Consider the following 18,330-nt stretch of genomic DNA (forward strand, 5'->3'; position numbering starts at 1 on the left):
TATATACCTGACAGGAGCCCATACATTATCCTACCTCCAATAATATATACCTGACAGGAGCCCATACATTCTCCTGCCTCCAATAATATATACCTGACAGGAGCCCATACATTCTGTTGCCTCCAATAATATATACCTGACAGGAGCCCATACATTCTGTTGCCTCCAATAATATATACCTGACAGGAGCCCATAGATTCTCCTGCCCCCAATAATATATACCTGACAGGAGCCCATACATTCTAGGCTCAACCCTCTTTCTATTCTGTGAACCTTTGCATTTCTGCTTCCAGGACCTGTGATGATGTCACAGTCATGTGATCAGTCACATGGGGGGAGGAGCAGGATGGGGCTTGTAGGAAGTAAAGGGTTTTCTGTGTAGGAAGCGGCCACAGGTAAGAGCTGAAGCTGAGGAGAAGTCTACACTGGGGACCGGTAATGAGGGAGCAGGGACTGTGTGATAGAGGGGACAGGACTCAGTTCTGGGGGAAGCACCGGGACTCTACACTGGGGACCGGTAATGAGGGAGCAGGGACTGTGTGATAGAGGGGACAGGACTCAGTCCTGGGGGAAGCACCGGGACTCTGCACTGGGGACCGGTAATGAGGAAGCAGGAACTGTGTGATAGAGGGGACAGGACTCAGTCCTGGGGGAAGCACCGGGACTCTACACTGGGGACCGGTAATGAGGGAGCAGGGACTGTGTGATAGAGGGGACAGGACTCAGTCCTGGGGGAAGCACCGGGACTCTGCACTGGGGAACGGTAATAAGGGAGCAGGGACTGTGTGATAGAGGGGACAGGACTCAGTCCTGGGGGAAGCACCGGTACTCTACACTGGGGACCGGTAATGAGGGAGCAGGGACTGTGTGATAGAGGGGACAGGACTCAGTCCTGGGGGAAGCACCGGGACTCTGCACTGGGGACCGGTAATGAGGGAGCAGGGACTGTGTGATAGAGAGGACAGGACTCAGTCCTGGGGGAAGCATCGGGACTCTACACTGGGGACCGGTAATGAGGGAGCAGGAACTGTGTGATAGAGGGGACAGGACTCAGTCCTGGAGGAAGCACCGGGACTCTACACTGGGGACTGGTAATGAGGGAGCAGGGACTGTGTGATAGAGGGGACAGGACTCAGTCCTGGAGGAAGCACCGGGACTCTACACTGGGGACCAGTAATGAGGAAGCAGGGACTGTGTGATAGAGGGGACAGGACTCAGTCCTGGGGGAAGCATCGGGACTCTACACTGGGGACCGGTAATGAGGGAGCAGGAACTGTGTGATAGAGGGGACAGGACTCAGTCCTGGAGGAAACACCGGGACTCTGCACTGGGGACCGGTAATGAGGGAGCAGGGACTGTGTGATAGAGGGGACAGGACTCAGTCCTGGGGGAAGCACCGGGACTCTGCACTGGGGACCGGTAATGAGGGAGCAGGGACTGTGTGATAGAGGGGACAGGACTCAGTCCTGGAGGAAGCACCGGGACTCTGCACTGGGGACCGGTAATGAGGGAGCAGGGACTGTGTGATAGAGGGGACAGGACTCAGTCCTGGAGGAAGCACCGGGACTCTACACTGGGGACCGGTAATGAGGGAGCAGGGACTGTGTGATAGAGGGGACAGGACTCAGTCCTGGAGGAAGCACCGGGACTCTGCACTGGGGACCGGTAATGAGGGAGCAGGGACTGTGTGATAGAGGGGACAGGACTCAGTCCTGGGGGAAGCATCGGGACTCTGCACTGGGGACCGGTAATGAGGGAGCAGGGACTGTGTGATAGAGGGGACAGGACTCAGTCCTGTGAGAAGCGCCGGGACTCTGCACTGGTGACCGGTAATGAGGGAGCAGGGACTGTGTGATAGAGGGGACAGGACTCAGTCCTGGAGGAAGCACCGGGACTCTGCACTGGGGACCGGTAATGAGGGAGCAGGGACTGTGTGATAGAGGCTCAACCCTCTTTCTGTTCTGACGCGTTAGCGATCCACTGCCTGCAGTATGTGACCATTCCCAGGAAAGCTTGGAGTTGTTTGACAGTTTTCGGGTACGGGATGTCACGGATGGCAGTTTTCTGCTCTTCAGTGAGATGCTTGGTACCTTGGGATATGCAATAACTCAAAAACACAACTTTGGTGCAACACCATTGTAGCTTTCGCAGAGTAACTTTGCATCCGATGGTGGCCAGAAATTGGAGCAAAGAATAGCTGAACCTTTGGACATATTGTATCAATGTGACTTCAGGGTTCTCACTCTTCCAGGGTTGGAGAAAGGTAGTTAAGGCCAGTGTGAAGTGATGAGGGGAGTTCTGAGCTCCTTGTGGCATAACGGTCCAGGTGTACTGTACTCCTCTGTGTGTAAAAGCAAAAAGATACTGACAGTCTGGATGCAGAGGCTCACTGAAGAAGGCGTTTGCCAAGTCGATTACTGTAGAATGTATTGCCTCAGGGGGAATTTCACTGAGTAATGTATATGGATTTGGCACCACTGGGGTCTCCAGGATTGTAACTACATTCACAGCTCTCAGATCTTGCACCATCCTGAATTTATCCGGTTCTCCTCTTGCAGTTTTCTTCTTCACTGGAAACTATGGAGTATTAGCAGGAGAAACACAGGGAATTAATGCTCCTTTCTTGAGTAATTCTTGGATCTGGGCATCTAATGACGCGTCCTGGGCTGCTTTCAGTGGGCTGTGTGGGAGTCTGGGAAACCGTGCACCTTCTTTCGGGAAAACTTGGACTGGTGGGACAGGCAGCCGGCCTATATCATCAGGACCTTGAGACCAGAGTTCAGGTGGTATGCCGTCAAGATAATGCTGTGATATGGCTGTTGTTGCAAATTGGATGACACACAATGGGAGGGCATGTACCTTTGTTTGTTCCTCTAATGATAACGGAGTAGAGACAACTAGATGCATTCCATTCTCATCATATCATAGCTGAGCATTTAACTTCTGGAGTAGATCTGCTCCCAACAAATTAAGCCGGCAGGTGTCTGAAATGAGCAATCTGGCCAGCAGCTTCTGTTCTTTCCCAATAGGCAATGGAAATGTGTGTTGTTTTCCATCCACTCCCACACATGAAAGGAAATCATCAGATATAAGCGATTCATAGGGTAAATCTCTTGACCGTATAACTGATCTGGCTGCATCCGTGTCTACTAGAAAAGGTAAAGTTCTGCCCTCTACTTCAATTTTGACAGTAGAAATCAGTCCAGATTTAGTGGGGACGTTTTCAGCTGGGGTCAAGGTGAGCACGGGTTTGCCACTGTCCTATGTGGGGTAATTCTGGTCTTCCCCCGCAAACCGGCGTGGTGGGTCCCTGTTATTTTGGTACATCTGTTGCGGTGGCCGGTCTCTGTAATTCTGCACATGTTCTCTTGGCATTGTCTCATACTCTCTCTGTGGTGGCTGCTGTGATTGCTTCCAATACTCTTGGCAGGAGTACCATGGATTCCCTTGGTAGCATGAAGAATCTCTTCTTTCAAATTGTGGGTTGTAGGAGAGTGGCATCGAGCCATAGAAAGGATCCCCTCTATTCTCTGGACATTCTCTTCTGAAATGACCTGGTTGGTTACAATGGTTCCCTTAGTCTTAAACTCTGTTCTCTGTACATTTGTTGAGGACCCATCCATCGTGGGGGTGAGCGGTATAGTACTTGTGGGTATCCTGGGGGATATGGCAACTGTTCTTGTTGATTATCTGCAGGTTGATAGACTGCTAGAGCAGCTGGAGCAGGAACAGGAGTCAGTGCAGGTACTGGAGTAGGCTCTGGAGCAGGCCTTGGTACAGCATTCAATTGTTTCTCTATAGCTTTAGCAATGAGGAGTACCTTTTGCGGGGGCACGTCCACATATACTGGTCTGGAGTCTGTAAGCTTTGCTAAGATTTCCTCTCTGAGTCCCCTAACAAATGAAGTGACTAGCAGATTCTGTTGGATCCTCTGACCTTCGTTGAACCCATGATCCTTGAACAGAGTATAGATTCTGGTGTAAAATTTTTTGACATTCTCCCGTGATTCTTGAGTACAGTCCCAATACACTGGTAGATGAGTCTGTGAGCCGCTCCTTGGCCCATTGCTGAAGTTGTTGACAAAAAGCTCCTCCTGATTGGTAAGTCTCCTTGTCTGTCACTTGGCTGTCATTCAGAGCTACTTGAATTATTGGCTAGAAGGCATCTCTCGCTTTAATGCTAGTGATTTCATGAAGATCTTTCCAAGAGGCTGAATAAGTTTGTTGAAATTGTCTGATTCTTCTGTAGAATGCCATAGGGTGTCTGTCTGGGTCAGGTAGTTGACTAATCACTTGATTAACTTGCGAGGGTGTGAATGCCACATATCTATTATGGTGATCTGGCACTGGAGATTCTGACTGAGAAGATGTTGAGGGAGATACCGGTAACAGGAAGTGGACTTGTTTGTCCAGGAAATAGTTCATTTGGGTTATCTTCTGAGGTCATCTGGCGGCTGAGTGGGTCTGATCTAGCTGTGGCACTTTCCACAGCTCGGGTGAGAATTTGAGATTTATGATAGTCATTGCTGATTAGTCTTATCTCCCCCAACATAGTTAATCCTTTATACTCCCGTATAGCTTGGACTATTGCTTTGGCACAGGCTTGCATAGGAAATCCATACATTCCAGAACTTATAGCTGGAAGAGCAATATAAGTAAGGTTCCTTGTTCCAACATAGTTCAGAATATTGTTGATTGTAGCTCTAAGTTGTGTCACACACTGATCATGATGATATTCATCATACACGTTCCGGGTGTAGTGTGTATTGCGGCCTGTATTCCGGGTGCACCAAGATGGCCGCCACCAAAGGGACATCTGGTCAGAGGTTGGAGGTGATGCAATGGGTGTAGCAAGGTTGGAACTTTGGGCGGACATAGGTATAACAGATGAGGTTGGGGCACTAGGAGTGGCTTGGGTAGTAACAAGGGGTGGGCCTCCTGGATGGGGCTCGTGACATGCAACACAATAATCTGTTGACAATGGATTCTGCTGGCCACAATTAGAACACACCCAACAGTTCATTGCGCCGCCATTATAGGGCGGTGGCGGAGGCATGGTGGGGAGAGGAGGAACAGTGTGAGGTCTGGCACGTGGTGCCCCACATGCAAGACAAGTATCTCTATTATGAGGATTCTGCTGACTGCAATTTGTACAGGTCCATCCCCCCCATCCACCATTATCGGGCGGTGGCTGGAGAGCGGTATCTTTGTAATACACATAACATGGCGTCTTTCCCTTATTGTCTGTATTTTCTTCCTCCACCCTCCCTTCTTTTGACATTCTCTGCTGTTCTATACCAAGCCAAAGCTGTTTGTAACAATCCTTTATCTTCTAGCTTGCCCTTTTTCTTCTTCATAATTTGTTGCCATTCTAGCGGTTGTAACCGGCCTTTATCTGGTGGCCTTTATCTGGTAGCTCGCATATTTTAGTTAACTGTTTGTTTCTGCACATACTTTTTCCCTTCTTTCGATAAACTCAGCGCAACCTTTTTCCACATGTATGCACTTTGGAAAAACCCATTATCTTCCAGTTTTCACAAATTGCTGCATTCAACATCTCGTACTGTAATCTACCCCCTGGGTACAACCCACACAATGACATTACTCTTTTGGTTTTCTCTATATATTTCCTTCCTTCTCTTCTAGCCACTATATCTTTGGGGTCCTGTCACTCCTGATCAAGCGACCCCTGCGACACAAACAATGTCTTTAGTTTTTCCATGATTTTGGCTCCAGGTGTCCCCTTAGTCTTATGATCAGACCAGGCAGCTGATACACAATTAGAATTGTAACATGTCCCTACACTCCCTACCAAGCACAGAATTGATTCTTTTACGACTTAATGAAGCACTGAACGCACCCACGTCCTAGTGACGTCTTAATATACGGCTTAACGATGCAGTTGGCTCCCCGCGTATCCCACGTCTTACTAGAGGATTGGTTAACCCTGCGTGCCCGTGTCCTAATAACGTCTTAATACATGACATCAGTAAGTTCACTCCCCGCGTGTCCCATGACTTATTACACGACTTAATAGAGGATTGGTTTGCCTTGCCCGCCCGCGTTCTAATGACGTCTTAATACACGGCTTATCAACAACAACGTCACTCCCCGCGTGCCCGCATTATAAACAAATTTTCCTAAATTCTCAAGTGTATACTTGTACACCCCTGCATACAAAGATCGTTCTAATGGGACGAAACACCTCAGAAACCGCAGAACAGCAGTTAGCCAGGAGCGACTACACACCAGAGTTCTTGGAATCACACAGTGGGGACCCGCCCAGTCGCACGGGGCTGTCCCTAAGGGCCAATCTAGACACCACAAACTCACCAGAGACCGCTCAAAATACGAGTAAGCACTACAAATTCATTAAATCTGCAGACTTACCGTATTCAGTGATGAGAGTTGATCAGGCTCTCGCTTTGAGCAGTCCCGGCTCGTCCGTAGCTTGTCCGGTGATGGGCACCCCAAGACCTAGACTCCCCTCGAGTGTGATCCGAGTCACGGCACCAGTTGTGGAGGTTTCACCAATTTAACATACACTAGGTAACTGCTCTCTTCCAAATTAAAGATGTCCGAGTGCATGCAGAGAAGCTAATTAACCAAATCTGCTAATCTGGTTGAAAAACTTCACTCAGAGACTGAACCACCAAAATGGCATACTTTATTATGTAGACATGGGGTTAAATAGTATTCTCCTTCTAGGTGGGATTAGTAAAATTCCTTGCTTTTTCTGATAACTCAGCACACTGCAATTTGTTCATCCATGTATCTTTTGGCCTTAGTAACGCCTTAGGAATTCTGATGGGAGGGGGTGAGTTTGTCTCTCAGCGCCATCTTTGCCAACTCGACATAAATCGCTCTGTTATCAGCCATGCACATGCATGCGTCATTCCCAGGAAATCATTTCTACAATAAGTATAGAAACTGTTAGTTATATATTCATTAACTATTAACATAATCCATGTGCATATACACAGTTGCATACATACATACACATAGATTATTCCATCATCCCTATATTAATTCACACTGATTAGGTAATCTATTAAAATAAACTAATTGATTTTCTATAATATATATACTTTACCTTGACCACACCACTTATCTAATCTAATTAAGGATTCAGTCTTGTTATGCCACCTCTTTACTCTTTTTGTGCATATACAGTTGTACTCAAAAGTTTACTTACCCCGGCAGAATTTTTGCTTTCTTGGCCTTGTTTCAGAGAATATGAATGATAACAAAAAAACTTTTTCTCCACTCATGATTATTGATTGGGTGAAGCCATTTATTGTCAAACTACTGTGTTTTCTCTTTTTGAATATTAATGACAACCAAAAACATCCAAATGACCCTGATCAAAAGTTCACATACCCCAGTTATTAATACTGTGCATTGCCCGCTCTAACATCAATGATAGCTTGAAGTCTTTTGTGGTAGTTGTGGATGAGGTTCTTTATTTTCTGTGATGGTAAAGCTGCCCAATCTTCTTGCCAAAAAAGGCTCCAGTTCCTGTAAATTCCTGGGCTGTCTAGCATGAACTGTGCTCTTGAGATCTCCCCAGAGTGGCTTAATGATATTGAGGTCAGGAGACAGAGATGGCCATTCCAGAACCTTCACTTTGTTCTGCTGTAGCCAATGACAGGTCGACTTGGCCTTGTGTTTTGGATCGTTGTCATGTTGGAACGTCCAAGCACCTCCCATGCGCAGCTTCCGGGCTGATGAGTGCAAATTTGCCTCCAGTATTTGCTGATAACGTGCTGCATTCATCTTTCCTTCAACTTTTACCAAGTTTCCTGTGCCTTTGTAGCTCACACATCCCCAAAACATCAGCCATCCACCTCTGTGCTTTACTGTAGGAATGGTGTTCCTTTCATCATAGGCCTTGTTGACCTCTCTCCAAATGTAACGTTTATGGTTGTGGCCAAAAAGTTCAATTTTGGTCTCATGACTCCACATTACCTTGTTCCAGAAGTTTTGAGGCTTGTCTCTGTGCTGTTTGGCATATTGTAGGCGAGATACTTTGTGGCATTTGCGCAGTAATGGCTTCCTTCTGGCGACTCGACCATGCAGCCCATTTCTCTTCAAGTGCCTCCTTATTGTGCATCTTGAAACAGCCACACTGCTAGTTTTTAGGGAGTCCTGAATTTCAGCTGATGTTATTTGTGGGTTTTTCTTTGCGTCCCGAACAATTTTTCTGGCAGTTGCGGTCCAAATTTTTGTTGGTCTACCTGACCGTGGTTTGGTTTTTATAGAGCGCCTGATTTTCCATTTGTTAATCACCGTTTGAAAGCTGCTGACTGGCATTATCAATTCCTTGGATATCTTTTTGTATTCCTTTCCTGTGTTATACAGTTCAACTACCTTTTCCCGTAGATCTGTTCGGTTGACAATTCTTTTGCTTTCCCCATGACTCACAATCCAGAAACGTCAGTGGCTGGATGAAAGATGCAAGAGTCTGTCTGGATCCCAGAAACTCACTCAGCTTTTATGCACACAAACTGATTACAAGCAAACAGGTCACAGGTGAGACGCGCTATCCTTTAATCCACAGCAGCTCCTTCACACTCCTGACTAATATGTCCCAAGGTAATGTCTTTCAGGATCAGATCTGTACACATTGAACTATGTTAAAATTTCTTGTACATACTCTGAAAGATCGTTTCTGAATGCCCTTGCGGCTTTTGAGCTTTATGCATATAGCTCTGGTGTCTCTCTTATAAGCAGGACACAGGTTATATTGTGCATGTCCGAATATATATCCGGGCATATCTAGTGTGGATCACTCTGCAGTTGGTGAAATGGTCACTTTTTCCTTTGGGTTATTCCATCTCATCCCTAGCTTGGCCCCTCACCTCAGTCGCTAACAATACGTTTTTACTTCTTGTTCATTACATAAAATAACATGCATAATAAAATTTATTTATTCTTCTCATTAATAGCTATATCTCTGGCTGTTTTTGTTTGAGAGTGGTGTCCTCCAGATATATCTTAATATATTAGTGGATCTTGGTTACAGTCCTCTTTCCTTTTTTGGTGTAGATTATGGTATGAAGCTATTGTTATAGGTTTAAAAGAGGATGTTACCTTTAGTAGCCATTCAAACCCATTTGTGTCAAATTCTGTGCATGTTATCAGGCAAAAATCACCAGGGTATGTGAACTTTTGATCAGGGTCATTTGGATGTTTTTGGTTGTCATTAAGATTTAAAAAGAGAAAACACCGTAGTTTGACAATAAATGGCTTCACCCAACCGATAACCATGAGTGGAGAAAAAGTTTTTTTGTTATCATTCATATTCTCTGAAACAAGGCCAAGAAAGCAAAAATTCTGCCGGGTTATGTAAACTTTGAGCACAACTGTATTTGTGTTTCTTCAAATATAGGGAACTTTGGTGCTGTAAAATGGTCGTAGTAAGGGTTAGGGGGCTGCAAAAGGAAGCAAAATGGAAGTGAGAGTATGACCATTGCTCTGCAAATAAATGGATAGGAAAAAATTCATGAAATAACAAAAGAGTAATTAAAAAATAATAATCTTAAACAAGGCGGTAAAGTCCAAGTGGAGGAGGAGGTGAAGATGGACATGGCGTTGCAGGTGGAAGAGGAGGAGGTAGCTAATACTGTTTTTGTTTTCTTTTTATAAATTTGGGGAGGTCCCAAAACATTTAGAATGGCAAATAGATCGATCAAACTGCGGTGGAATATAACAATGGATGGTTGCAGATGGTCTACTTCTCTAGTCAGCCAAAAGTACAGACAAGTGCTGTGGGATCCACGCCTGGTTCATTTTATTGAATGTGAGCTTGCCCACATTGGATGTGGACAGGTGGATGCACCTGTCTGTGAGAACACCTCCTACCGCGCTAAACACGCGTTCCTACAGTACACTTGCTACAGGGCAGGCCAGCATCTCCAAGGCGTTCAGGGCAAGCTCAGGCCATGTGTCCAATTTGGAGACCCAGAAGTTAAATGGGGCAGATCCATCACATGTTGTAGAAATGCTGCCTCCTACTAATATAGACTGTATCAAATGATGGTGCCGGATGTTGTGGCGGGCTAATGAAGGTTTTCCACATTCGGGCCATGTTAACCCTCCCTTACAAGGTTTTGCCGGTGCACCAGCTGTATTGATGACTTCCTTCTCTTCCTCTGCCTTGTTTTTCCACTGATCCCCCGCTGTCAGGTGGGATCGCCGTCAGTAGTGCGTCTACCAGCAGGCACTTGTAATCCCGCATTTTCCGATCCTGCTCCAGTGATGGAAGTTAAGATGGTGCATTCTCCCTATAGTTGGGATCTAGCAGGGTGGCCACCCAGTAATCAGCACTTTTAATGATCCGGGCAACTTGGCGGTCATTGTGCAGGCACAGTAACATGTATTGACTAGTGATCATAATATTATCGACTTCAAAATGCCCTTCAGTAGGGTTATCAATAAGGGAACAACAAAAACATTAAACTTTAGGAGGGCGAAGTTTGATCAGCTGATAGAAAACCTTCAACTTATTGACTGGGACAAAGTTCTTAATCAAAGGAATACGAATAGTAAATGGGAAACCTTCAAAAGAATTCTGAATACTCAGTGCGAGAGGTATATACCGTATGGGAATAAAAGGGCCAGAAATAAGAGGAAACCAATATGGTTGAACAAGAACGTAAAAGGGGCGTTAAATAGCAAAAAAGAGGCATTCAAGAGATTAAAACAGGAAAACAGTAAGGAGGCACTAATGTGTTACAAGGAAAAAACGAGAACCTGTAAAAAACAAATAAAAATAGCGAAGGAGGAAATAGAGAAACGTATTGCTAGGGAAAGTAGATCAAATCCCAAACTGTTCTTTACGTATATAAATAGTGAAAGGATTAAATCGGATAATATTGGACCGATAAAAAGTGAGGAAGGCAAAATCATAGAGAAAGATGAGGATAAAGCTAATCTATTAAATAATTTTTTTTCGACAACTTTCACAAAGGAAATAGAACTAACAGGAGAAATGAGAAGTGACAAGCTTAATCCTCCACTAAGTATGACTAATCTAACCCAAGCTGGGGTACAGAAACGCCTCAGTAACATTAAAATAAACAAATCACCAGGACCTGATGGCATACACCCACGGGTACTAAGGGAACTAAGTAATGTGATAGACAGACCGTTATATCTTATATTTAAGGACTCTGTTGAGACTGGGTCTGTACCACTTGATTGGCGACAGGCGAATGTAGTGCCAATATTCAAAAAGGGAGCAAAAAGTGACGCCGGAAACTATCGGCCGGTGAGTCTGACGTCCGTTGTGGGCAAAATTTTTGAAAGCTTCATTAAAGAGGCAATTACGGAGCATCTTGATGCTAATAATCTTTTAATCCCGAACCAACATGGATTGATGAGGAATCGCTCCTGCCAAACAAACCTGATTGACTTCTACGAGGAGGTTAGCTCTCGAGTAGATCAGGGGGAACCAGTGGATGTCGTGTATCTCGACTTCTCAAAAGCGTTCGATAGCGTGCCACATAATAGGTTGGTATACAAAATGAGAATGATGGGGCTGGGGGAAAATGTTTGCAAGTGGGTAGCAAACTGGCTAAGGGATAGAAGGCAGAGGGTGGTTATAAATGGAATATACTCAGATTGGGTAAGCGTCACTAGTGGGGTACCACAGGGGTCTGTACTAGGCCCAATGTTATTTAATATCTTTAGCATTCACTAAGACTGGAAGAGAAAAGGTTTCAGCACCAGCATAGGAAGGGGTTCTTTACGGTAAGAGCAGTGAGAATATGGAATTCACTGAGTGAGGAGACGGTAACGTCGGATTCACTACACCAGTTCAAGCGGGGACTGGATGCATTTCTAGATACCAGGCAGATTTCAGCGTATACTTAAAAATAAAATAGTAGGTTGATACAGGGATTTATTCTGACTGCTGGTTTCAGAGTCGGGAGGGAGTTTTTCCTCAGGTGAAGATTGGCCAAATCATTTGGGGTTTTTGCCCTCCTCTGGATCAACTTTAGCAATTACAGAACTAACAGGTCGAACTTGATGGACGCAAGTCTTTATTCGGCTTTACAAACTATGTTAGTGTTGAGCGATTATGTTCTGTTAACCCTTTCGCCGAGTACGCTTGGGCCGAGCTCCGAGTATTTATAGCTGCTCGGTGATATGGTTGAATGGCTCCCGTGTGCATAATTTGCAACTGTTTGACAGTTTTATTACATTTGAGGAATGTCTATTTCTTACACATTCCTCACATGTAATAAAGCTGTCAAACAGTTGCAAATCATGCACACGGGAGCGATTTAACCTCATCACCGAGCAGCTGTAAATACTCGGAGCTCGGCCCGAGCATACTCGGGCAGAACATACTCGCTCAACCCTAGTATTGACACATGTGTGCCAGGCTGCCCAGAGGCAACGACAAGCTGTCCTCAGTTGGAGTTGTATAGTCTGGGTCCTCTGTATCCTCACAACCAAGCTACAGTGATGCATATGAGCTTCTTTCAGTGCCACCCTGCTGTGAACCCGGTTTCTCCTCCTCACCATCCTCCAAAACTGACTCTGGCTCGACATTTGTGTACCTTGCCTCTGTTGGTACAGGAACCCACCTTCCGAGCCATGTGTAGACGACTTGCCAGATAATGGTTTGAATGTTCTCTGTCTTTCCTCTTCCAATTGTGCTACCACCTCATCAATCATTGTCTGAAGCATTTTTTCAAGCAGGTATAGAAGTGGGAGAATAACGCTGATGATGGCGTCATCAGCGCTGGCTATGTTGGTGGAGTACTTGAAACAGTGCAACATGGTACACACGTCCCATGTGGAGGCCCATTCGTTGGTGATGAAGTGGTGTTCAGCAGTGCGACTCACCCGTGCATGCTGTAGCCGAAACTCCACTACTGCCAGCTGTTGCTCGTGCAGTCTCTCCAGCATATGCAAAGTGGAGTTCCAGCTTGTGGGTACGTCGCATACAGGCAAACAGCAGCAGGGTGGGAATGCCAAAAGTGACCCCCTGAACTAAACTACCGCAATCCAGACTGTTTAATATTTCTGGCCCTGAGAGACAAGCCATGAAGGATTTCATTGCGGAAAGTCTGGAGAAGGGACATATCAGACCCTCATCTTCGCCTGTGGCGGCAGGGTTTTTCTTTATGAAGAAAAAAGATGGCGATCTACGTCCCTGTTTAGATTTCCAGGAATTAAATCAAATTACCATCCGTGATCCATACCCTCTTCCTCTGATTCCTGATTTGTTCAGCCAGGTTGTAGGAGCTAAGGTATTCTCCAAATTGGATTTAAGGGGAGCCTACAATCTGGTTAGAATCAGAGAAGGGGGCGAATGACAAACAGCGTTGAATATCCCGAAGGACTTTTTCGAGAGTCTAGTTATGCCTCTTTGTTTGACCAATGCACCGGTGGTATTCCAGCATTTCATAAATGACATCTTCTTAGAGGCTGTCTCTAGAACCCAGCGGCTACCTCCCTCTGGCTAATTAACACCCTGCCTGGGTGTATAAATAACTGCTGTGTTTCAGAGGGAGGTGCCGGTGATATTCATTACTACCTGCGAAAGCTTTAGCAAGAGCAGTACTTCGTCCTCTCTGGAGCTTGAGGACGTGTGCGCATTTGTCTGGAGTTTGTCTAAAGCTAAGCAATTTTACCCTGTTTGTCCACCCCTGTTGTCTATAGTGTTTAGGGGAGATCTACACTCGGTGCAGTGATGCGGTGCAATGACACATGATGCCCGGCGCCCAATCAGTTCTGGTGTCACTGTCCTTGCCTTCGGACAAACTGAACATGAAGAGGAAGCCAGGGCTGTAGCTGATCCCGGAACCGCGAGTGCCGACACCGCTTGAACGGAGAAGGAGTTATCCTAGTAATGGACAACCACTTTAATTAAAAGCACCAATGTTGAGCATTTAACAGAAAATAATAGTTGGCTATGGAACACCTGATATACAAAGAACCTACAAGAATTGGTACAAAATTACTATGTTTGATTAAATAAAAATAGTACATAAAAAAAGAAATAGTTTAATAAATAGGGGAAAACTTTTACAAGTACATAGAAGTGAAGGAAAAGCAGCACTCACCAACTTCCTAAAACCAGTCCTATATTGCAAATTGCGGGACATGTGAGCAGTGTGCGGGGGAATCAGTGGACGACGGCCATTTCGCGTCTTCACTGGTGTTTCCACAGGTCCCGGACTGTTCTTAGGAAGTTGGTTAGTGCTGCTTTATTTTCACTTCTATTTACTTGGACAAGTTTATTTCTTATTATGCTCTGCACCGCGTGAATCCACTTTTTGTTACTGCAGTTGCTCAAATTAGAGGTTTTTTTTTTCTCAAGCTATGGTTGAGGGCCCGAGGACAATTTTCAACTTCATGAAAAAAAGGGGAAACACCAGAGGCCAACAAACACAGTAGGAGGGGAAGCTAGTACATTATAATGATGTATAAGAACAATGTATACAAATAAGTATATAATGGGAGAAAGATGTCATTCAAACAATAACATAAAATTCAAGTAATAGTGGTATATAGCGAGGTAAAGCTGGAGTTTGTGAATAAGGGCTGCATAGCTGACGAGAAAAAGTAAAGGACTAATATTTACCCATATGTTCCTCCTGCTGGGATAGTGCCAGGCCCAACGTGCATTTCGACGTCAAACCAGTGGAGAGAACTATTTAACCTCCTGTGAGCCAATGAGAACTGCTCTGTCAAAAAGTATCATCTCCGTAAGCGGCACAGTCACTGTTCACCATCAGAAGGTGGGTACACCCAGCACTGTATCATCGGAGGTGGGGCGGGTCACATGACGGCAAACCCGGTTTCATCAATGACGAGGGCAGGAAGGGCGAGACACGAGCCTTACTATGCCCGGATATAGATGTGGCAGAAAATGTGCTGGCCATGAAAAATGCCCAAGCAAGAGGAATGCGGCAAGAAAGCAGATTGAAACCCGAGATGAAGAATCAGGGCTGGGAAAGGATAACTAAAAACATCTTATATACATGTGACAGATTGTGTGAATGTGTGCACTGATGATGATCACATGTTTGGATTACTTTTTACATAGAGACCAAATTGTCTCTTCAGAGAGGAAAAGGATTAGAACTCTAGTGCCATCTATAGGAAGTAGCAATCCTAAAAGTCAATATCGACTCTCTAACGAGCCTTGTCACATGACTTAGGATAAAAGCTAGGACCAGAATCTCAATTTGCAGACACTGTGTTTCTGGGTACTGCCCTTTGTATAGGTGGTACTCGAATTCTAGTTCTCTTCCTCTCTGAAGAGACAATTTTCATATTTCCCAAATGAGCATTGCGGCTTAAGTCTCCTCACCTTGACGTGCTTAACATATCACTCTCCACAAGGAGAAACCTCACCCCTTGGATACATACAGACCACAATGATTTTAATTTGTATGTTATTTGCAGATCGCGTTATGTTTAACCCTTTATTAATTCTATCTGTCTTTGTATGGTCTTTTCAATATCTCCCACACCCCCACGCCACCTTTTTGTTTTTGTTTTTCTCCTTCTTTCCTCCCCGTCCCACTCTACTACCTGTACTGGACTAACTCCTATACATGGGATTAATATCCTCCACATCCGCCCTCTTTTCTGTACATCCTGATATCTGTGACCGCAGTGTCAGTTACATTGGCCGCTCTGCGTGCACAGTTTAATACTGTTGTGGTGATAATTTTTTAGTAATTAGTATCAGTATTTCTGCCCAGACACACATCCCCTTTTTTTTTTTTCGATTTATGCAGCGCCTTTCTGGGACAGTCACATTTACTGGGATTACAATTTTCTGTAGCTTATATTAATGTTCTATCATTATCTGTTATTGTTTTCCCCGGTTCTGCCATCCTGATCTCTGTGGATGTTCCCGGCACTTTATAACTTTGTCTTGTTTTCATAGAATATTTAACAAAGATTCATATCATTTAGATTTTTATTTTTGTACTTGTTTTGTGTTTTTGGTGCTGGATTGGAGATATTCTGTGATAAATCTCTGTATGTGACTTTAATGTGATTGTGTGTTATACCGGGGGCAGGACGGGGCCATGACTGGATGTAGTGATCACGTGAAGCCGGTAACAGCTCCGGAGATTTCTTACATGGGATCTTTATGATGTTACATTGTCATCTTCTCCCCATTCAGGTCCCTACAATATCTGATCCTCTCAGTGGAGATCTAATATATCAGAGAATTTTCCTGATTGACCCATCGAGGATGGATATGGATAAGGACAAGATGGCGGAGAGGATATTACACCTGACCCTAGAGATCCTCTTCCGGCTTACTGGAGAGGTGAGAGATTCTGATGACGTCACATTACATCATTTTTATCTATGGGAATAACAGATGGACAGAACTGGAGAGGTGAGGACTCTGGAAATGTCTGTAGTGAGATTTATTAATGTGGCTCTCCATAACCAGGATTACACAGTAGTGAAGAAGACCCCTAGTGAGCGCTGTCAGGACCCTGTGTCTGAGGGATGGGGAAGACCCCTGAGCTCAACCATGGTGCCTCCACCTCACCCCCTGATACATGAGGCCATCAATGACCAGAAGATCCTAGAGCTCACCTACAAGATGATTGAGCTTCTGACTGGAGAGGTGACACTGCTGGGAATGCTGGGACATTATACAGTAATGTTATGAAGGGATTGGGGGATGACTGTATCATTGTATGTGTCAGGTTCCTATAAGGTGTCAGGATGTCACCATCTATTTCTCCATGGAGGAGTGGGAGTATTTAGAAGAACACAAAGATCTGTACAAGGACGTCATGATGGAGGTTCCCCAGACCCTCACATCTCCAGGTAATAGACAGGACTAAATACACACTGCCTATAATTATCTGTATGTAAAGAATTAATTAATTCCCTGTATGTGTTTCCTCCAGTTCTATTCAGTAAGAGGACAACAGCAGAGAGATGTCCCCGTCCTCTTCTTCTATTGGACTGTAAACAAGAAGATCCCAATGTTCCTAAGGATCATCAGGTAGATGGAGAGAAGGTGTCATGAGATCTTCCCTATAATGTGTAGACGGCTGTCAAGGTCTTATATTCAGTTTTGTTTAATCCACCAGTATAAGGTGTGAAGATGTGCGGTTGTGGATTTTAATAATCACCTAGGCAGCGTAACGATGCAACAATATTTTATTCCTCATATCCATGGTAATACAGCAATTCCAGGTAAATGTCCAAAACACAATTGTCTCAATCCACAAGATCCCCTTCCAGGGACGGTAGTTCCACTGCCTTTGTGCCAGATTAGTCTGTAGTCTCAGTCCTCGATCCTCCAGACGACAGGTAAAACAATGGAAGCACAGGTATCCAGTAGCAACAATCCTTTAAGAAAGTTTAAATCCCAACGACATCCCACAACTGTAGCATGTTTATCCATCCTTCCAGTTCCTCATCTCAATCCTCTTTCTGCGATGTCCTTCCACACAACTGCTTGACTAAACATCTGGCTGCTCTTTTCTCCCTCCCTGGGATCAGCCCCCTCCCCCTTTAGACATTTGCTTTTAGCTGTAAGAATGAAAAATCTTTCAGACCCCCATCACTGGTGACTGCAGGTGAGATCCTCTGTGGTGATGGCTCCACTCAGAGAAGAGTAATTTAAGGCTCCTGAGATAAGATCACTGCATGGAAGCATTAATACCTAAGGTTGAACTAATGAGCAAACAAATCACTAATAAAACACAGCAAGCAAATTTCTAACAAAACACAATAAAATCGACGAAAACGGGTGCTCCGTACTGGAAAAGTCTTTAGTAAATGGGCAGCTCCTCACATAATGAAAGAGTTAGACGGCCATATAACTCGGACGGGTATTTCATCACAGTGCTCAAACTGGCCAGCGGCTCTCCCGGCCCGAGCATGACACCATGTAATTTTATTTTCTTAAAATTTGGGGTAGCCCCAAAACTTTGGGAATGGCAAATAGAATGAACAAACTGCGGTGGAATATAACAATGGCTGTGTCTACTTCTCTAGTCAGCCAAAGGTACGGACAAGTCCTGTGGGATCCACCACCCTTGGTTAATTTTAATGAATTGCCCACGTTGGATGCGGACGTGCTAATTACGCGTTTCGACAGTACACTTGCTGCAGTGCCGTCCAGCACCTCCAAGGCATAAAGGTCAGCCTCAGGCGATGTGTGTATTTTGGAGACCCAAAAGGTAAATGGGGCAGACCCATCTGTTAGTACGTGAAGACATGTGGACACGTACTCTTAGACCATGTTCAAATGTGCCCCTGCTAATATGGACAGTATCAGTTGGTAGTGCAAGTTGTTGTGGCGTACTGAGGAAAGTTT

At 45.0% G+C, this 18,330-nt stretch overlaps 1 protein-coding gene across 3 annotated transcripts in view; it reads left to right on the plus strand.

Moving 5' to 3' along the window:
• The first annotated feature begins 308 nt into the window (after positions 1 to 308).
• Positions 309 to 18,330, plus strand: part of LOC141270717 (uncharacterized) — a 57,137-nt gene continuing 39,115 nt past the window's right edge. For 2 of the 3 annotated variants that reach the window (XM_073680805.1, XM_073680806.1), the window contains exons 1-6: positions 310 to 395; positions 2,559 to 2,783; positions 16,162 to 16,311; positions 16,441 to 16,620; positions 16,703 to 16,826; positions 16,910 to 17,007. In XM_073680805.1, coding sequence (XP_073536906.1) covers positions 2,652 to 2,783; positions 16,162 to 16,311; positions 16,441 to 16,620; positions 16,703 to 16,826; positions 16,910 to 17,007 — 684 coding nt within the window. In that variant the 5' untranslated portion in view covers positions 310 to 395; positions 2,559 to 2,651. Of the gene's footprint in view, positions 396 to 2,558; positions 2,784 to 16,161; positions 16,312 to 16,440; positions 16,621 to 16,702; positions 16,827 to 16,909; positions 17,008 to 18,330 lie in introns of all 3 variants that reach the window. The other variant, XM_073680807.1, reaches the window with a different exon arrangement.

The sequence above is a fragment of the Phyllobates terribilis genome, unplaced genomic scaffold (genome assembly GCF_046119375.1).
Source record: "Phyllobates terribilis strain yellow unplaced genomic scaffold, ASM4611937v1 Scaffold_5__5_contigs__length_657084704, whole genome shotgun sequence".
Classification (NCBI taxonomy): domain Eukaryota; kingdom Metazoa; phylum Chordata; class Amphibia; order Anura; family Dendrobatidae; genus Phyllobates; species Phyllobates terribilis.